The sequence below is a fragment of the Rhamphochromis sp. 'chilingali' genome, assembly GCF_963969265.1.
Source record: "Rhamphochromis sp. 'chilingali' genome assembly, chromosome: 4".
Taxonomy (NCBI): domain Eukaryota; kingdom Metazoa; phylum Chordata; class Actinopteri; order Cichliformes; family Cichlidae; genus Rhamphochromis; species Rhamphochromis sp. 'chilingali'.
In genome coordinates, this window is record NC_137948.1 from 10,367,662 (window position 1) to 10,386,664 (window position 19,003).

At 40.6% G+C, this 19,003-nt stretch overlaps 2 protein-coding genes across 5 annotated transcripts; one reads left to right on the top strand and one right to left on the bottom strand.

The window, feature by feature from the left end:
• Positions 1-1,328: 1,328 nt before the first annotated feature.
• On the bottom strand, positions 1,329-17,303 carry rfx1b (regulatory factor X, 1b (influences HLA class II expression)). Of its 4 annotated transcripts, none has more exons than XM_080880219.1 (18): positions 17,191-17,303; positions 14,801-15,170; positions 9,210-9,307; positions 8,931-9,020; positions 7,761-7,834; positions 7,333-7,630; positions 7,060-7,241; positions 6,846-6,965; positions 6,401-6,522; positions 6,135-6,253; positions 5,566-5,669; positions 5,326-5,477; positions 5,035-5,132; positions 4,631-4,780; positions 4,309-4,520; positions 4,067-4,220; positions 3,901-3,946; positions 1,329-3,065 (listed from the first exon to the last, which is right to left on the bottom strand). In XM_080880219.1, exons 2-18 carry the CDS (start codon positions 15,147-15,149, stop codon positions 2,887-2,889), a joined length of 2,547 nt encoding a protein of 848 aa, XP_080736345.1. In that variant the 5' UTR covers positions 15,150-15,170; positions 17,191-17,303; the 3' UTR covers positions 1,329-2,886. The 4 variants fall into 4 exon arrangements, with proteins under 4 accessions (XP_080736345.1, XP_080736347.1, XP_080736346.1 ...); XM_080880221.1 differs by lacking the exon at positions 17,191-17,303 and adding an exon at positions 16,296-16,459 and having other exon boundaries at positions 1,329-3,062; XM_080880220.1 differs by lacking the exon at positions 17,191-17,303 and adding an exon at positions 16,289-16,459.
• On the top strand, positions 17,223-17,768 carry rln3b (relaxin 3b; the record flags this gene model as incomplete). Its single annotated transcript, XM_080880222.1, has 2 exons — positions 17,223-17,397; positions 17,500-17,768. The coding sequence occupies 2 exons, from the start codon at positions 17,223-17,225 to the stop codon at positions 17,766-17,768; spliced, it is 444 nt and encodes a 147-aa protein (XP_080736348.1).
• Between the last annotated feature and the right edge of the window lie 1,235 nt (positions 17,769-19,003).

The following is a 19,003-nucleotide window of genomic DNA, read 5'->3' on the forward strand; positions in this document are numbered from 1 at the left end:
TATGAGTGTGCTGTGATGATAACTGGATACATGAAAATAATCCAACGGTCTGCAGAGAAGATCTTGCCTGGAGGGGAAATAATTACCACAAAAGTTGTCATGTGACTTCAGCTGAAGCAGTGCTGGTTCCCTAACTAGAACCATTTATATACAAAACAGAACAGGCCCAACATTGGAACAGACCACACTGTCTAATACTAAAGTTACATTAAAAGACGCAAAGAGCTGGTTTCGCTCAAGGAAAACATACACAGAGAAGAGGTAAAAGTACTCCACATGTTTAACCGATTAACATACAAATAAAACACGTGTTTTGTTTTTCTTTAAACGTCGTACAGTCTTGTCAACTTGTGAGATCTGCATGATCCATAAAGCAACTGAGTTTTGGGTCTGTTAGTGTAGTACTGGGTATTTGCAGTGAGGCTAAAAAGGTTCCATGAGCTCCTAACCGTCAGAATTTTTATTCTTTGTTACATTTTCAGTTTGGTCGTCTTAAGCCTAAAGACCTTTTGGACTTTTTATCAGATTTTGTTCGTCTCCTTCTACAGCCATAAAACATCTGTATAATTTGACATTTATACCTTTTTTTTTTTTTTTTAAATTTCACTAGTTGAATGTATTAATAGAACAATTTTGTAGACTAATCAATTTTAATACTACAATGTCCCAAATAATTTATAATTTAAGTACAGAGAAACTTAAATTTAGGTTTACCTTTTACTGTTCATTAAATGGTCCCTGATCTTCTGTCTTTTAGCTGAAGTAGACCCCCGGGCCATCCATCAGGTCTGACTTGTACAACCTGAGCATTAATTTGTATAAGAACCAAAGAATGAATGAGGGACACGATCAGTTCTGCAAACTCCCACCAAACCAAACCTGAATCTGAGGTTTAACTAATGGATGAACTCCCATCCTCCGTGGCATAAACTTTCCCAGGCAGGTTGAGGATCATGATCCCCCTGAAATGGCTACATGATCAAAGGTCTGCTGCCTTAGTTTGCCAATCCAGAGGAACTGCCCCTGACAGCAGATGTTGCGAGGGGCATCAGTGGCAACAGCCCCACAACATCTAGAGCAGGTCTTCTCTGAGCCCTCAGGTTCTCTTTTTCCTGAGTCTCCGTTTGACTTATTTAAACCTAAGAAAAAAATATTATGAAAACAAAGGTGGTCATTTTTTGGGACAATTCCATTACAGCCTTTGTTTCATTTTGAGGACTCCCAAACCAAACTGCCCATCCCCAAACCAACCTCCAGTTGGAAAATGTGGTTAAGAAAGAAATTCCAAGAACAACACAGGGAATGAAGGAAAAACAGTCTGGCACAAGTTTTGATAGCAATCACATCTCTTTAGTTATAACAGTGAGAATAAAGCTACAAACATTGATCACAGGTTTAAGTACAAAGGTCTTCAGAATAACAGCAAGAACCTCGTTCAGAAATGGTTCTGCAGCACAAGCAAGGGACAGAATCCACGGCACAGTTTGTATGACATCGCAGTTGGCGGTTAATTTTAATTCGAGTCAGATTTTTGTAGCCTGCTCTCACATATATATTTATATATAAATGTAAACATACTTTTTTTTTTTCTCCTTTGTTATGTTCTTTGGTGACATCTTTGTAATCAGGTGGTCCTGAGGGACATCCCACTACCATTATAATATTTTTATTTCTTTTCCCCTCAGTCCCACAGTCACACATTGCTGCTGGTTGAGTGTGTGCTCTTTGAGGGGGTTAATCTTAAGTCACCATACTCACATGCTTGGTCCATCATCACAATAAAAATATAGCTCAAGACTCTGGCTGGTGGACATACCACGACATACTTATTAAGGCAATAATGGTTAAACAACATACGAATATTTTGGATATATTACGGCGTTCACAAAAAGGTACATAATATAAGTTATCTACAAACGTCCAGCATACACACTTTCTGAAAATAAACATCTACTCTTACACTACAAAAACTTTGAGATAGCTGGTACATCTAGCTGGTACAAAGATTGCAAAATATGTGGAGCTGATCAGGTGGGAAAAGCTGGGGGGGGGGGGGGTTGGTTGCACTCGAGTCATCTGGATGTTTATGTGTGAAAGAAAGATGTTGATGATGAAAGAAAGGATGGATGAAGAAAAACAAACCAGGCAGAATCATCACAAAACTAGACGATCAATTTTTTTTTTCTTTTAACAGCTACAAAAAGTTCATGACAACACCACGACTACTTCACAGGACCATCATTTATTGAACCACCGATACAGAATATATAGAGCACAACCTTTTTTTGTTAAGCCTAGAAATCTCTCAAAAGGCACAGCGTATCAGTTAGTTGGCCAAATGAATAAGGAGTCACATTTATAAAGCCAAATACCTTTCACTCAACGTCCATGTGCCAACAAAAATTCATGATGCAGTATCATTCTAGATGCTACTCTTAAACAAATATATTTTTCAGACAATATCATTCATTCAAGTCCAGCTCCCCTGCATAGTCATTGTGTTAAAGGTAATTAAAGTGATATTTGAGTTTAGAGGACAATGAATCTCTCCACAGCAATCAGGTCAGTGGTTAAGGCGGGATGGGAGGGAATCAAGAATATGCGTATATATAATTCAGGCTGGGCAGGAGCAGCCACTGAAAAGGCAGGGAAGGCACAGGGAACGAGGGGGGGGACTGTGAAATGATAAAGTGAAGGTAAACATAAAGGCTGCAGCACAAACAGTACAGCAGAGAAAATTTGGCAAAAGGCCCTCCCACTTTCTCACCACAGACGACCAAACATGCAAACCAGAAGCTCACATGGTGCGACAGAACGAGATGACATGATTTGAAACTTAAAGCAAAGGCATGTGTCAAGCATTGTGCTAACCGTACAGGTGATTAGCTAAGGTGGTGTGCTGTCGGTCTCATTGAGCGTGTGCAGGCTTAAGTTTGTCCTGGGCTGTTTGACTGGCGGCTCCATCACCTCCTTCTCATCATCAACCGCGCTCAGAGAGCTGGACTGCAGCACCAAATCTCCAGTGTCCTCCTCACTATATTCATCGTCATCCTCCTCCTCTTCTTCTGAGACATGAAAGACAATAAGTAAATACCACGGTGCCATGCTGAGTGTTGGCCTGTTGCAGCAGCTACTGTGCACTTTTGTTTTGTTTTTTGTTTGAATCTCTAATGCATACATATTTCATTTGTCTTCTCTTTGTCTCACCATCTTTTTCTTTTCTCCCCCTAAACATGAGTTCTTCCTCCCCACCATCTCTATGTAATAGCGCCTCAAGCTGATTTTATTTTGATTAAAATTGGATCAAACCACCAAATTTAAAAATCTGTAGAAAAAACAAAACAAAAAAACCCCTTTATATTACCCACAGTTTCTTATGGATGATCTTCAAACTTCACAACAATATACTAAACATTACATACTAAAGTATACCATTTTAGTATGTAAGGTCAAAGGTCAGGGTAACACAAATAAGGCAAAAGTTCAGCACTTTCGTTGCTTTAACTTAAAACATGATTTCATGACTTCACAATGATGCAAAATATACTTGGCTCCATTTCCATATTAACAATACTGATATCACCATAAATGACCTCTAAAAACCGCTGATGTCATCATATTGTAATAAAAACTTCTCCTCAGTGGGGACCTTGTTATTGTTTGCATTTAAAAAAAGAAAAAGGTGTGAACTCTAAATCTGTAACGCAAAGAGTTTCATAAAAGATGGACGAGTGTCTGAAAAGTGAAGTCAATGCAGAAGTGCATTAATTCAGCATTCTTTGTAATGGCCAGCAGGGGGCAACTGCTGTGGTTACAAAGTAGCAAAACGGCTAAGGCTGAGGCTGGTGCTTATGAGGAATCCTAATAAAAGAGTATTTAAGGAAAACCATCCTCATTTACCTTTTTCAATATCTTGAGAGGTCCGGCTCTTGACAGTACTGGCAAACTGTGTCCATGGCAAAGAAAGCACATTTATAAATGTTTGTGAAGGTTCTCATTTATAGACATATTTATAAACTTAATTCAAAAGTGGAATACAAGTATGAGTGTGTGTTCAGGTACATACTTCTGCCATGACTGCTATGGGAGTTTCTCCTCTAGCCTGAGCCACTCTGTGCTCGATTAGGTAGTACATGTACTCATCATACAGCAAGCGGATCAGATGAAAGGACCCAAAACTTGCAGCACTGCGCAGAGTCAAGTCCCGGATTACCATAGAACTGGTGAAGAAAAGAAAAGATTCAGAAAATGTTTCTTTAACATAAAACTGCATCTTTACAAAGCCCATTTTCCCCCATTTCCCCTCACCTGTAGAAAGACCAGTTGAGCAGGAAAACCTTTGCAGCCTTTGGCAGGGCCATAGGGTTGTGCTCATAGGGCTTTAGGACCTGGGACACAACACTATCTAGCCAGGTAGCCCACTGTTCCAGAGAGTTCTGCTGCTGCAGAGTCGCTTTAAAGTCTTGCTCCAGCCTCTGGATCAAACGGTCTTCACACTGACAAACCCAGGATGCCTGTTCCTGAGGGGGACGCAGGCAAGCACAGTGAGCAATCTGCTGTTTTATTTTAAAAAACACTGATGTACAGCAGCAGGTAAGCGCAGGAGACACAGACGGCAGTACTGGCAGACCTGTACGTTATTGAAATCAACCCGATTGAGGTCAGAGAGCATCTGGTTGATCTGAGCTGAGTTCTGGAGGACGGCCCGGGCAGCCTGAGCCAGGTGGTTCAGACTGGTGTAACGACGCAGCGTCTGGGAGAAAGAGCCAATGCACACCACCTGAAAGTAAAAGCGAGGAGAAATAAAGTACCATTGTCAAAAAGAGCCATAAAGAGGACAAGTCACATTTTTCCATCACAATATGGCAGCACTAAAAACCACCAAGTCAGAAAATACATCACAAATCCCACTTATCAGCTTACATTTGGTGATGTAAGGTGAGCTAAGTGCTAAGGGATGCACCCGTGTATTAAAGAAAAAGCTCTAAATTAAAACACGGATACAGAGCTCAGTGTAAAAAAAAATAAAAATACCTTTATGCGAACCATCTCCTCTGGGATGTTCATCATGGCACCTGTCAACCAGTTTTCCAGACTTTTGGCAAAGTTGCGGATGGCCTGAGTTAAGGCACCTGATGGCGGTGATGCAGAGGAAAGATGCAATTTACAGGGATATACAAAAACACAGGAACACTTCTCTCCATTTTAAATGAGCCGCAGTGTATAATTCTTACATACAGTATACATCACTAAAACAGCACTGAAACGTATTCAGGTGGGTTTCGCAGAAAATTAAAACGTTTCTACATGACATTATTAACTTACTTGGAATGGGTCTCAGTACATCAGGGATGAGGATCTCCACCAGAGTCTGGTACAGCAGGTTGTCGCACTCTCTCGTCCAGCGTAGCACTGGCTCAAACTTACACAGCACCACCAGGCACGATTTGGGCAGTCGCTTCTCAGACTCGTTGTGTCTGGGTGGGCATGTGAAACAGCTGATCAGCTTCAGTTTCAGCAGGGGATGCTTGGGTGCACACATTTGAGTGTGTTTGCAATACTTACAGGTTGAGCGATTCTGCATCATTGCTCTGGCTAAACCTCCAGAATGATTTCCACAAGGTCTCAACAAGAGTGAACTGAAGGTTGACCATCACATCCAGAATAGCCTGCGAGGATCACACTTAGCATCACAGAGGTGTTCATGGGACCTGTATGTATAACACTGCACAGCTGGATGCTTGTATTTATGTTAAAAATTTCAAGTAATAGGCTCAGCGAGTGAAACCCGATGCTAATTTACACAGGATAGAAAATTAGAAGAAACTGGGCTGGATAAACTTAGGGGTTGCATCAATGTCCAACATAAAATAAAGATTATTTTGAACTGTGTGAATCATCCAAAACTACTTTGTGAATGAGCACAACTTCACTTCAGTGTTTCTGTTTGCATTTCTTCGGAAGCTGATGTTACTGTGCTTTACAACAACTACAAGAACCTTGCTTTTTTCAATGACAAAATGAAATGGCAAGAGAAATAAGTAAATAATGGCAAGAGAAATAAGTACACACACATGGAAAGCATGTCTATTATATTCAGTCTCCATGTCATTTCTTTTGTCTAAGCTGCATACCTCACAGTGTTCTCTGTACAGAGTCTGAAAGGCCTTGAGGTGCTCTAAAAGGATCCCATCGGGCAGGGTTCGATCTTGAAGATCAATTTCCACAAAGTCTGGCAATTGCTTTGATGCCTCTGCACATGATAATGCACAGGAAACAGGAACCACGGAGAGTTGATTCAGTATCATTTGAAATAAAATCATATCCATCCATTTTTTAAACTGCTTATTCAATATACTAAAAAAGAAACAATGATGAACAATGTGCAGGTGTTCCTCACCTAGGAACTGCTGGTACTGTTGCACCTGGGCCGAAATGTCACAAAGTGTCGAGCCCTGCTGTTGACCTATCCCGCCTACTGTGCCGTTGGTGATCCCCTGTGGCTTCTGAACTGGCTTTACCCTATTTGTCACATCATTCACACAGAAACAGAGCCAGAGTTAATGAATATATGAATATATGTGTGCATTGTTCTATTTTTACATATTTTTGTTTGAGTGGATCTTTTCACACAAGGTGTTCAGTTTTGACAAAATAACGTAAAACCCGACAGGAGGACCAGTTGTGGATAAGAACGAAATGTCATCCATGCATAGAATGAAATCATAAACCACAGGAGGAATATTTTTCAGCAATGATGTACTCTACTAGTATTTCATACTATATTTAGAAGCTCAGTACCTGTAATGGCTCAAGGACAAGTTTTAGAGTGCATGGGTGGCTACCTGTTTTTCTGTGAGAAAGGCTGCTGCCTCATCGCCATGTGCTGTTGTTCATCCATCAGTCTGAGCAGAGGTGACCCGGATTTGATCCTCAGACCATAGTAGTGGTACTTAGAGTTCCCTCTGAAACATACACAGGAAAAAGTTATGATAAACCCTTGAGAGACTGGTCTTGCACAGTTCGTGTATGTGTGTCTGTATGCGTGTTTTTCTGTACCTGGTTCCTAATCTCCGTGTACGCAGCCCCATGAAGACAGACCTGATGAGTTTTCCAAAAGATGCAGCATTAACAGGTTCTAGTTTCTGTTCCTGGCAGTGAAGCAGGTAGTGGTAGTAGAGGGTGCAGCGAGGTAAACTCACCCCCTCAGCCCCCTCGTAATTATCACAGAGCCACTGCACCTGGGGAAAAAGGACGTCACAGTATTTGAACCTTTGGGTGGTAGGCTGTCACGGATCATAGAAATGCTTCACTTTCAACTTTTCGACTCACGGTAGCAGGTGGGGCACGAGAGTTGGGGCTGGAGTAACTCTGTCCTCCTCCTCCTCCACCTGCTGTTGGAGTTCCTCCTGCTCCTAAGACATAACCTCCTTGAATAACGTAACCACCTCCACCTGCAGCAGCTGCTGTGCTGCTGGCTCCTGCTGTTGCCACAGAAACTGGCTGTGAAGTCACAGATCCAGTGATGTCTGACTCAGAGCTGGGCGTGGCCTCGTAAAAGGTGGAGGCGGACGTAGGAGGTGTCTGGGAATACAGGGGCGACTCGGAGAAGGGGTAATTGTTCGGTCGACTGGACAAGAAAAGACACAGACAATGAAATATATCAATGGCTCTGTGACGAGCAAAGTTTCAGAGTGTGTGTAACTGAACGTGTGAGCATAGAGCAAACAGACAGACAGATCAGGTGCTTTACTACTTACATGGTGGGTGTGGTGAAAGTTGCATCTCCTGCTCCATCCACATATTGGATCTGGCCAGAGTACACATGCTCTACCTGAAAAATTAGCAAAAAGGAGATTAACACAATTAAAGGGTTGCAAGAACTGAATGAAGTCCTCCTTTAGCATAGAATATATTGGACCATCCTCCTAAAGGAAAGGAGATGGCACCCCACATCTCACAATTTAAAGTGTCACACTAACAGACTGTGCTCAACATGACTAACAGTTGCATTTTCCACCTAATGACATAACTCAGCAACATGCAGATATGTTTTGAATGTCCCACTTTATTAAAATCTGCTCCTTATGATGGTGTTGCATGAACAACTGTGAAAAGCACTCTATAACTAAAGATAACTAATGTAATTAAAGTGTAATTGAAGTGAAGGGTGCAGTGAAACTTAGCGTGCATCAGTTATGCTCTCGATAATTATTCGTATTTTACTTATTAAAGCAGATAGTAAATATTGTAATGACGGAAAGACAAATCGACTCTTTAACCGGAACATAAAATATGTGTGGGCACAGTGTGAACAAGACTGCTAAACCTTTTGATTTCACATTTGTGACTGAAAAGCTATATTCTATTTTTTTTTTTTAATTCTAAGGAGTTACTATACAAGATGCACTTGTTATAGTACATTTCAACTCAATGAAATGCAAGCTTAATACATGCTATGCTGGTGTGACTACTAGGTAAAAAGCTGCAAAACTGTTCTCTTTCTACACATCCACTTGGCATGAAGTTATCTTTCTGGCAATTTCAAATTGGTTGCAAAAATATTCCTTAAAACATTTATACAAAAGCAATGTCTTAATCTTCATCAGGCATTATGAAGAAGACAAGCAGAGCACGCATTCGTTCACCAAGTTCAATATTTGATTTGCTTTCATCGAGTCCTGAAAAGTAACTGTCTCCTTGACTGCCCACGAGGTTCTCCCGGTCTTCAGTAATATCATACTGTGCACTCAACATGTTGATTACACATTAATTAAACCCAATTTGTTAACTTAATTGTATGATAGCAGGCTATTAAGGATTACAACTAATGAAACAAAACTGGCAGCGGTGTGCTGTTGCAGATCAATGTACGTGGTGTGGCATGACTGACATGCTGATGAAGTGATGAGAGGAATTATCTTCCTTACCTCTGGGGTTATATGCACAGACTGTAGATTGTTGACGTGGCCTGTCTGATTCCTCTTGGCTGCCTGAGACACGGCTTGCAACACTGACCTCTGTTGATGTATAAAGCCAGAGCGTCAGATTGAAAGTTGAAAATTTCTTGTAGTGTTTCGTGAATGTCATTCCAGTAAGTCCTGATCAAAGAGCAGTCCCACAGTATGTGTGGTGTGCTCGTTGGTGTCCACATTGTCTCCAACATACAGGGGGATTCCCATCATAATGAATATATGTGTGCATCTTACCTGTGGGGTGGTCTGCACTGATTGGACCACCTGAGTAGGTACACCAGGGGCGGGCGGGCTGGAGTCTGACAAACTGTCACTGGAGGGCACAGAGTCATCTGTGGATGAAACACAAAAGGTAAAGGAGAAAGGTTTCATTTGACGATCAGGTACATTTAACTGAAAACCCATCCACCATCGCTTCAAGCGAAGCACTCACGACAGACTGGTTCCAAATCGTAATAACAGCCACCACAGAACATCTCGCAATGAAGTTTCTTTTTTTGCTCTACTGAGGAAAGATGGACAGTGAGGAGGAGGAGAAGTGTGTCTGTCCAATTCTCATTTCATCCTTATATCTTGTATGCAGAAGGGACAGCCTTGGACAGCTAATCTCCCCAGATGGAGAGAGAAATCCCTCCATCTTGTAAACATGGAGATCAGATGAGAGGGGAAAAAAGAGAGATACGTGTGGGTTGACAACAGCGGGAGAAAATAGAGAACGGAGGTTGGGTGGAGGAGAGGGCAATATTCACTTGTTTTTATTTTTCGGGTGAGAAAACGTTTTACTTTAACCACCTTTACTGTTACTCCTGTTGTGATGCTCTTACTCCAACCAAGGTTGAACACTGTGGAAATAGACTACCAGTAACTACACTTTGGTCAAGTCATAGCTGACTAATGCCCAATGTACCACTCAGTTGAATTTTACATTATTATAGCTAAACGCTCTGGCCTAGGTGCTTGAAAATGATAACTCTGATCACAATTTCACCTCCCATTTTACAAGAAAAAGTTTTTTATTCAGGCAACAACATCAGTCTGACAGCTAACTAGTCACCTGTGTTTGGTGCAACAGTATAAATCCAGTCTGTCTGTGGTTTGGTGGATACATTTATACAAGATTTGTCAATCCTGTGTAAAAAGGATGGCTTGCGTTGTTTAACCTGGTTTAGGGCTTGTTTGTAACCCCAGCCCAAACACACCACTTTAGAATTCTATTGTTTTCATCAATTGGTATAATTAGTACAGTTGATAAGTCAGTTATTTGTTAGAGAACTTTGCTTTTATTTTTTCAATCACCTACCAATAATCCAAGCCTATACAACCTGAAGGTTACAAGGACCATAAATATTTTTTTCTCGTTTTACAGCTATATTGTTAACTATTGAATAATGAAAATGTAAATGTTATGTTCTAGACCAGACTGAAGCAACATTTAAGAAACACCATCTAAACCTTACAGTGCAAAACAACATCTAGTCATATATTATGACTCATAATTATTTGGACAATGCCAAAAGTTTTGTAAATTTGCCTCTGTACACCACCCCAATGGATATGAAATCAAAAAATCAAGCTATGACTGAGGTGCAGATTTTCAGTTGATTTTTTTTTTTTTAAAGTACTGTATTAACCGTACAGCCATGACTGTATAAATCATTTTCAACACCTAAAAAAGAAAAGTAATTGGACAACTTGGAAGCAATTTAATGGAAAGGTGAAGACAGTTCCTTGTTATTGCATGACAAATTCATTAACTGTGCTGATACTGCTTAGGCAACTGTTTACTGGAACATTCAACATGAGGTCTACTTGTCAATCTAAGCATGGGAAGCCATCCTTAACCTGAAAAACCACAATAAACCTATCAATAAACCTATCTGAGAGACAGCAAAAACGTTAGGAGTCATCAAATTAACAATCTGGTGCTTTCTTAGAAAGGAGGGCTGATTTTGCCAGGTCAGCAGCAACAAAAGACCTGAAAGACCACTACAGTGGATGATCACAGAATTCATTCCTTGGTTCCAGCTTCAAAATATCTAACTCAAGAGCACTCTCAAAGAGTAAACGTCTACATTTAAGAGAGCTTACAACAAAGTGCACACCACAAAATACATTCAAGAACAAGACGTCCACATTAAACTTTGACAGAAAGCAAGCGCCTACACAGTTCTTTGGACAGATGAGACCAAGATTAATGTGTGCCAGAATGATGTGAAGAAAAAAGTCTGGAGGAATGGAGAAATAGCTCATGTTCGGCAGCTTACGACATTATATGTTAAATATGGTGAAGATAATGTTATGGAATGGGGATCTATATCAAACAGTGGAACCCAGTCATTAGTGTTTAGTGATGACGTGACTGCTGAGAAAAGTATCAGGATAAATAACAATGCATACGGGGCTATAGTCTCTGCTCAGATTCAGCCAAATGTTGCAAAACTAATCAGACGGGGTTTCGCAGTGCAAATGACCATAGTGCTGTGGATTATGACCCAAAGCATACTGCAAAAGCAGTATGAATTTCTCAAGGAAAAGAAATGGGTTATTCTTCAATGATCAAGTCACCTGACCTCGACCCAAACAGAGCAACCTTTCTGTTATTAAATAATGAATGCAGGGAGATCCACGAACAGCTGAAGGCAGCTGCAGTTCCAGACTTCAGGCGGCCATTGGCAGGATAGGATCTCATCCAAGTATTAGAAAACACTCCTTATTTTTAAAACTGTCTTAGTTTGTCCAATTACTTTTACGCCTCTGAAGATGTGGGGCTGTGTGAAAAAATGGCTATAATTCTCAAAGAGTTAATACGATTTTTGTTTTGTTTTTTTGTTAAATTACAAAAAATGTGTCAGTCACTAAATACTTATGCCCCTAACTGCATAATATTATTCATGTTATAGAAATCTTAAACTATATTTCCAACAAGCTATCAAAAAATTGAAATACAGAAAACAAACATGCACAAAGTCTGTTCTTTTTACTGTAGTCCATGTTCTAGATACTGTTACATTGTGTACTTTGTATTCCTACTTTATGAGGCAGAGACAAGCCCCAGGCAACAGGCCTGTGAGGCTCTCACTCTGGGTGAGAGGGCACAGCGTCACTCGATACTGGCAGGAAAAAAGATCTACAAATAGAAGGCCCTAAAATAAACATACAGATGGGCACTGACACTGGGGTCTCTTTTCATTTCCTATAGTTAGCATAACTTTTTAAAATACTGATTAGGTTTTTTTGACTAAGCTTTTGTATTTATTTAATAGAATACATTTTAAAATAAGCCATGGCTGATTGAACTTTTCCTAGATAAGAAGTACTAAGCTCAAAAGTGTTATTAATCCATCTTACGTCAACTACCTTCATTTCTACGGTAATGTCTAATTTTGTACATTTGCTACTATGATTTGCAACTTTTGTGGCATCCCAACCCAAAAATTTCTGGTTTTGTTTTTTTTCTTTTCTCCAAAAGAAATTCAACAACTGCTAGGCAGAAATTTAAAGACATGTTGATGTAGAATAAATATTCTTAAAATCCCCATACGAAGATCTATGTATAACAGTAAAAGCAGCAGAAAAGAGGTTCAGTGAAGTTTCATTCATTGGCTACCCATAGTCCCTAGTTTCCGACTATTAAGGCAAACAATCCAGTGCACATAGATTGTCATCATAACGCATCACCATCACACCGCACAGGTTCATTCTACATCAGTGGGTTTTCTTTCTTTTTGGTGGGACTTTCCACCAACAGACTGCCTGTGCTGAGATAGGTTTACCTTGGTGCCTTTTTGAGAACCATCCCACATTTGGACATTTTTGAAGACTGAATGTTACTTAGTGTCACTGGCGAAAGCTTCCATTGCCGACACAATCTGTAGACTGCATCTGTGAATCATCAGTAAAGTTCTTATGGTAGTCCCTCCAGTAGCCAGTGGATTCAACTTTTGGGAACAGGAATTATGTAATGTCTTGCCAGTACTAGCTTTTTGGCACTAACACCTTTTTATTTTATTTTTTTTCCCCACAGGGGAAATGTGTGGAACCGGTTCTACAGTAGGCACCAGTGCTGCTTCGTTGGAAAAAAGGTATTAGATATCGGTTTGACTTCTTCTTTCTTAAAGAGATAGCAAGAGATGACAGAAATCTTCTGTAATAAGACTGATGGGTGATCAGGAAACATCAATGCAAAATTATTATTTATTATTATTAATAGAATAATTATTATTACTTCTGATATTATGCTCTAGGTATTCTAATTGAGATTGAAATCTCATTTTCTGTGTAAAAACATAATGCTTGGATATCCAAGCATTATGTTTTTAGTGTTTGTACAACACACATGCACTGACATCCCTTCATAGAAGTTCTGTTATTCAAATACCCACGAGCAAGCCAAAGTTTGCCACATATCTGGGCGGTTCTAGCCCGGGAGGTTAGTGGTTTGATCCCCGGCTCCTCAACTTCACATATCAAAGTGTCCTTGGCCAAGATAGTAAAATCCCAAAGATGCATCCATTAGTAGTCTGTGAGTGTGTGTTAGGTAAAGAGCTCAAAGTGCATAGAATATAGTGCTGTATGAATGCGTGTGAATGACTCAATCTGGCTTAAAGTGTAACGAGTCTTTGAGGAGACAGTGGGACTAGGAAAGCACTGCATAAATACCAGATCACGAGCATGAGGTTTGCGAATGTAATGAGCTTAAAACATTGATTTGAAATGCAAAAAAAGGTGAACAAGGCCTTGTGTTTTACATGCCTCACCCAGCTATTCATTTCTGTGGAGGAAATTCCCTCTTTCTTTCAAGTACAACAACACAGTTCATTCAGAGTGACAAAGCGATGAGTCTTCCTCCACAAACAGCATCTGGGAGAGCGCATTTAAAGACAAGCAAAGAGTCACTGTAGTTGTAAAAAAAACATTAAGTGTGTGATACAAAATCTAGTGATTCTCAGTGTTTTTTCAAGGAGTAGTTTTTTTCTGTTAATAAAATGTGTTTTGAGGGTCTAATTGTCTTGTCGAAATCAAAAAGCTTGAATCCAAGCCAGTATTCATCTGAAACATTAGGGACAGATTTATGGGATAAATACCTCTCCTCTGATCATACAGCCTAGTGCTCAATCTAGAATTGGCTCCACACATTTCTACAAAACAAAAAAACAGCTGCACCCAGAGTCTGAAGTAGAGATGCCAGTAGGTACAAGAGGGGCTGCTGCAAGAAATTTATCACCCATTTGCTTCCACATAAGCATATTAATCCAGTTTCTGGTAGACAAACTATGTAACACAGCTGTCTAGAGACTTTATCCAACAGACACGTGGCGAAAAAAAAAATTCTACTAGTTTAATCTAAATAACACTCAACCCTGCATGCTGCGCTAATCATTGCCAGAGAGGGATGGAACACTGCTGTCAGCCTTCAACAAAGTTTACAAGAAATCTGTGAAATTTATACATTTCACAACTATATAGTAAACAGTGTCTGCACACAGACAGTTTTCATTTTCTTTTCATTTCTTCACTTCTTAATTCAGCAGTGGTTTGACTGTGTAAAACTAACTGCCGGTGGATGGAAGTAGAGCAACAGATCACTTTCCTTTGCATTTAAACAATTTTATCTTCATTTTCAACAAGACTTTTGTTGGCATTTTAACATAAAGATACTGACTGTGAGAAAAAAATACTCATTAGTGAAGCTTCATTCCAGCCAGTTATCCAAACATTGGCAGCTGACCAGTCAACATGCCTGGGCTACGAGTTCATTGGTAATGTTGAATCCTGGTGTGTGTATGTGTATGTGTGTATCAGTCACTCCTAAGGTAGTCTCTCACCTGGAATTGTTACTATGATGTACTGAGGTGAGCTGCTTTGACCATTACTCTCCTGGACTGGAGAAGGCTGAAGATTAGGGTTCACGTAGTGCTGTGTGGGAGTAGTCAGAACCACAGCCTTCTGGCTCTGGGCTTGGGTGGGCGGAGCCTGAGAACAAAGTGCATCCTGTCCAGTTTTAGAAGCAGCAGTTGACTGGTTAGCTGACGAAATGGTTCCAGAGGCTGGTGGGATCTCGGACAGGAAGTGTGCAGTCTTTGCGGATGAGGGTGTGGTGGAAGCAGGTGTTGCTATGGTTACTGTGTTGGCCTGCTGAGGCTGAAGGTCTTCGGAGTATCCAGAAGTTGCCATGGCAACCAATGCTTTGAGGCACTGGTTTTATGGATACAGAAAAAATAACAGTCATTAATGAAGGTGCTATGAACATACACAGAAATACACTTTGTTGTCCTATTATCTCACCGTGCTTTGACCACTCAGAGTGAGTGAGCGCTTGTGTGTGTGTGTGTGTATGTGTGTGTTTGTCCTTGTGTGCCTGTAACATAAACCTTATGAGGAAGTAGGGCTTTTGTCTGAGACTAAGCAGTAGTCTAAAGCCTTTCCTGTTTTGTCAAAACGGAAAGAACCAGTATAATCTTACAGCATAACAGATAACGCAATTAATCAAATTTTCAAAATGTTTCTGACTGACCATGGCCATGACATTTCATCTCAAATAAAACAATCAAAACCGCTGAGCAAAAAAGCAATTAAATTTACGGATTGTGGATAGTAACGTGATTGCATAACCTGAAGAAAAAAAAAATACTAGAGGCCATCCTACTGCGCGAGAAGCCAATCCTGCGTGAACCAACATGCCACACAACACAAGCATGAGGCACACCGACCTCACGACAGTCACTTCCACTGGATTCAATGTCAGCGCAAGAAACTTTTTCAAAGTCACTAAATGATTATGAAACATAGTGCAATCATCTCGTGTGCGTTTAAAACTCATTAAAAACCCAGTGGTGCGTGTGTAGTTTGGTGTGCGTTTCGGTATTTAATCTCTTTAGTCAGCTTTTGTTTGAAATGTGAGTTGAGAAAGTGATAGCTCCCCCCTCTCCAGCTAGGAGATCGCTCACGTTGAGTTATGACGTTAACGCAAGCTACCCAACTGCTAGCTAGTCACGTCGATAGCGAATAAATCTACGACCACGTTACAAATCTCGCCTCGTGAGTTTCTCGGTAATCGAAACTGTGACAAACAACCTGAACATTATGACAAAATAGCAGAAAAAAGTACGACAGGCGCCACAACACACCCGCCATCTTGTGCTCTTATCAAAGATCTGACATCGCCATAACAACGGTCTACGTTTGGAAGGAAGCTAGCAACCACTTTCATCACCTAAACGCTCGAGCGATTTTGCGCGAGTGTTCGCGACTGCACAAACACACGCACACACACAGTTCACCTAAAATTAAATGGAAATTCAGAGATAGTTTACTTTTCACCTGTTTGTTCCGGTTTTGTCCTTTTTAGGCGTTAAAGTTTTTTCCTCTTAGATTTAGGTTGTTGTTGTTGACTCCCGTTGCTTAGTTCTTGTCGCCAGGACTACCGTGACTATGGCGCCGAGCCTTCACCGGGGCAACTGTTGCTACCCTCTTGTCGTTACCCCTCCCTCTGCTAAATGTTGGTTGGCTCTGTAAGGAGGTGGTCGAAGCATCGGTTGGAAAACTCGACCGTTGATTGGCTGGTTACACCTGTCTATCACGTTCGCTAGATTCTAACGTCAAATGAACGCTTGTAATGTTACTTTTTTTGATTGCCCAAAATGTCACACAGATTGGAAATGATGGGATGTAAATTCATTCTTATTCACAGAAAGCGGTGGTTATCTCTGTCCCCGTGTGTCTCTCTTATAAATAATTAGTATTCGATGATGATAATGGGACGTTCACAACTGATTAGTCACTGTGGGGTCCACTGAAATGTCTCTTTAGTGTGTGTGTGTGTGTGTGTGTGTGTGTGTCAGCAGTGAACAGCACCCTTCCTTGGGGTGCAAAGATAGTGATCTTAGTCCCATGGTAGGCAGAGTTAATGGTGATACTGTGCTGGTGTCAGACAGCCCAATCAAAATGATGTGAGGGACAGAAAGGCCACTTAAAGGTCACAGGTGATGAGATTCCCAGTGGCACTGTTGACATCACCTCTGGTATCGTTCAGCATTTTAATCACAACTTTTCTTTTCCTCTGAGTGCATTGTTGCCCGTAAAGGTCTCCAGCCTTATCTCGAGGTATGACGAACACTGGAGGTGAGTTCAGGTCCTCCTCGCTGATGCTAGGCCCTATAAAAGGTGGAAAGAACATCCAAAAAGAAACACAAACCACAGAGACACTTAAACATACCTTCGAGATACCTTCAGTATTTGTTCAGCATCATGTGGAAGGCAGCGCTCTTGACCCTGGGCTTGTTGGTGGCTCTGGTAGACAGGGTGCGCCCCAATGACGGTCATCCCTCTTTTTATGGGGTGAAACTGTGTGGAAGAGAGTTCATACGAGCTGTCATCTTTACCTGTGGTGGTTCTCGCTGGAGGAGAAGCGCAGAAGACTCGGGTAAGACGGTGTGATTTTGTGTGCTGATTTTCTATAATGTGCTTTGTTTTCAAAGAATTAAACTGCAATATTGACAGATTTACTTTTTATTCTTTTTGTCAGCATTTATTGGAGAGAAGACCTATGATCCATGGAAGGCAAATCCCATCCCTCAACTTATGAGCGAGCAAGATCCTGCAGAATCCGAACCATGGAAAAATCCAGCCTCTGTAGCAGCAGGACTCAGCCGCTCAGCTCGCTCACCGATAACAGAAGAGGTCCTGGAGGCTCTACGGAGCGCAGACAGGAAAGGACGGGACGTAGTGGTTGGACTGTCCAATGCTTGCTGCAAGTGGGGCTGCAGCAAGAGTGAAATCAGCTCTCTCTGCTGAACTTAAATTTTTCTAAATATACACCCTGTTCTGTTCAAAATGAAGAACTTTACTCCCATACGCAATTTCTTAAATGTCCACTTTCGTTCAACTACCTGTCCATAATGTGAATGTCTTCTTGATATTTGTTTGCTCTGGTTGATGTGGTTGTTTAATAAAGCTTTGCTTAGTTGATTATGAAATGTTTTGCTTCGTTAAAAAGAAGAAAGTTATAATAAAGATACTTCATGCTGTTAGAGCACTTCCCATTTTCCAAAGGACTGTTTCACAGTTTTGGTAAGTATTTCAAAATTAAGGAAGTGGTGATGACTACGAGTACATGGTTAAGTACATGGCCTGCGATTAACTGAATTATACCGAAGTCATTTTCCTTCCTTAAAATGTAGTTGCTTACTCTGATTCTGCAAGGGCTTACAATGTGACAGCCCTGCAGCATATTAGGCTTATGATGCTAGAGTTTTGTTTGTTTTTTTTTCTTTTGGGAAGGGGGGGGGGGTTCTTTTTCGAACCTAGGACCCCTGTGGCAACAGTGCTAACCACTGTTCCATCTTACTACCGTGTATTACTATAGATAAAGCTAAAATTAGTCATTTAATTAAGTAGTAATATGTGAAGCATGAAAGTGTACATATTAATTAATATTTATCATCCAATAATATCACACATATCATATGATAATGCAATAGTGGGTACGTTATATATTTTAGACATGTTTTGAAAACTTTAGTACAATTACTTATGGAATTATAACTTTTACTTAAGTAAAATCGTCTAAATACTTGTCTAAGCACTTTACAAAGTACTTAATTTGAGTGTAGTGCCACTCTTCAAACAATACATATGTCTGAAGGCACAGGAGCCCTTGAATGTATACACAGTGTTTTCAGTGCCAGTTTTAACACTGTATTTACCTTGCTCATATCTCCTCTGTGCCATACCGGTGACAAAAATCACGGAGACGCTCATGATTGTGATTGTTGATGGGCCATCATCTCTGGTGACAGTGTTTTTCTGTCAACGCCCTGTCTCACTTCATACACATAGCTAACAGGCTAGAGGCGTTGAATATGGCTCCATCTAGTGGAGAAAAATGAAACCGCACAAACCGACGTAGGTATATTGTATAATCTGCTCCGTTCACGGAATAAAATGTTATCATAATTTTATAATCATACATGCATTATTAATTAAGCGGCAAATGCTCATAAATGCTGAACACAGACTGAAATAACAGT

What these genes read in the sequence shown, in the direction of transcription:
- rfx1b (XM_080880219.1), bottom strand. Translation starts at nt 15,149, where the DNA reads ATGGCAACTTCTGGATACTCCGAAGACCTTCAGCCTCAGCAGGCCAAC. An exon ending in CTCGTGCCCCACCTGCTACC is followed by an intron (nt 7,242 to 7,332) that starts GTGAGTCGAAAA and finishes CTTTTTCCCCAG; the next exon opens with GTGCAGTGGCTCTGTGATAA. An exon ending in CTCAACTGGTCTTTCTACAG is followed by an intron (nt 4,221 to 4,308) that starts GTGAGGGGAAAT and finishes TTTCTTCACCAG; the next exon opens with TTCTATGGTAATCCGGGACT.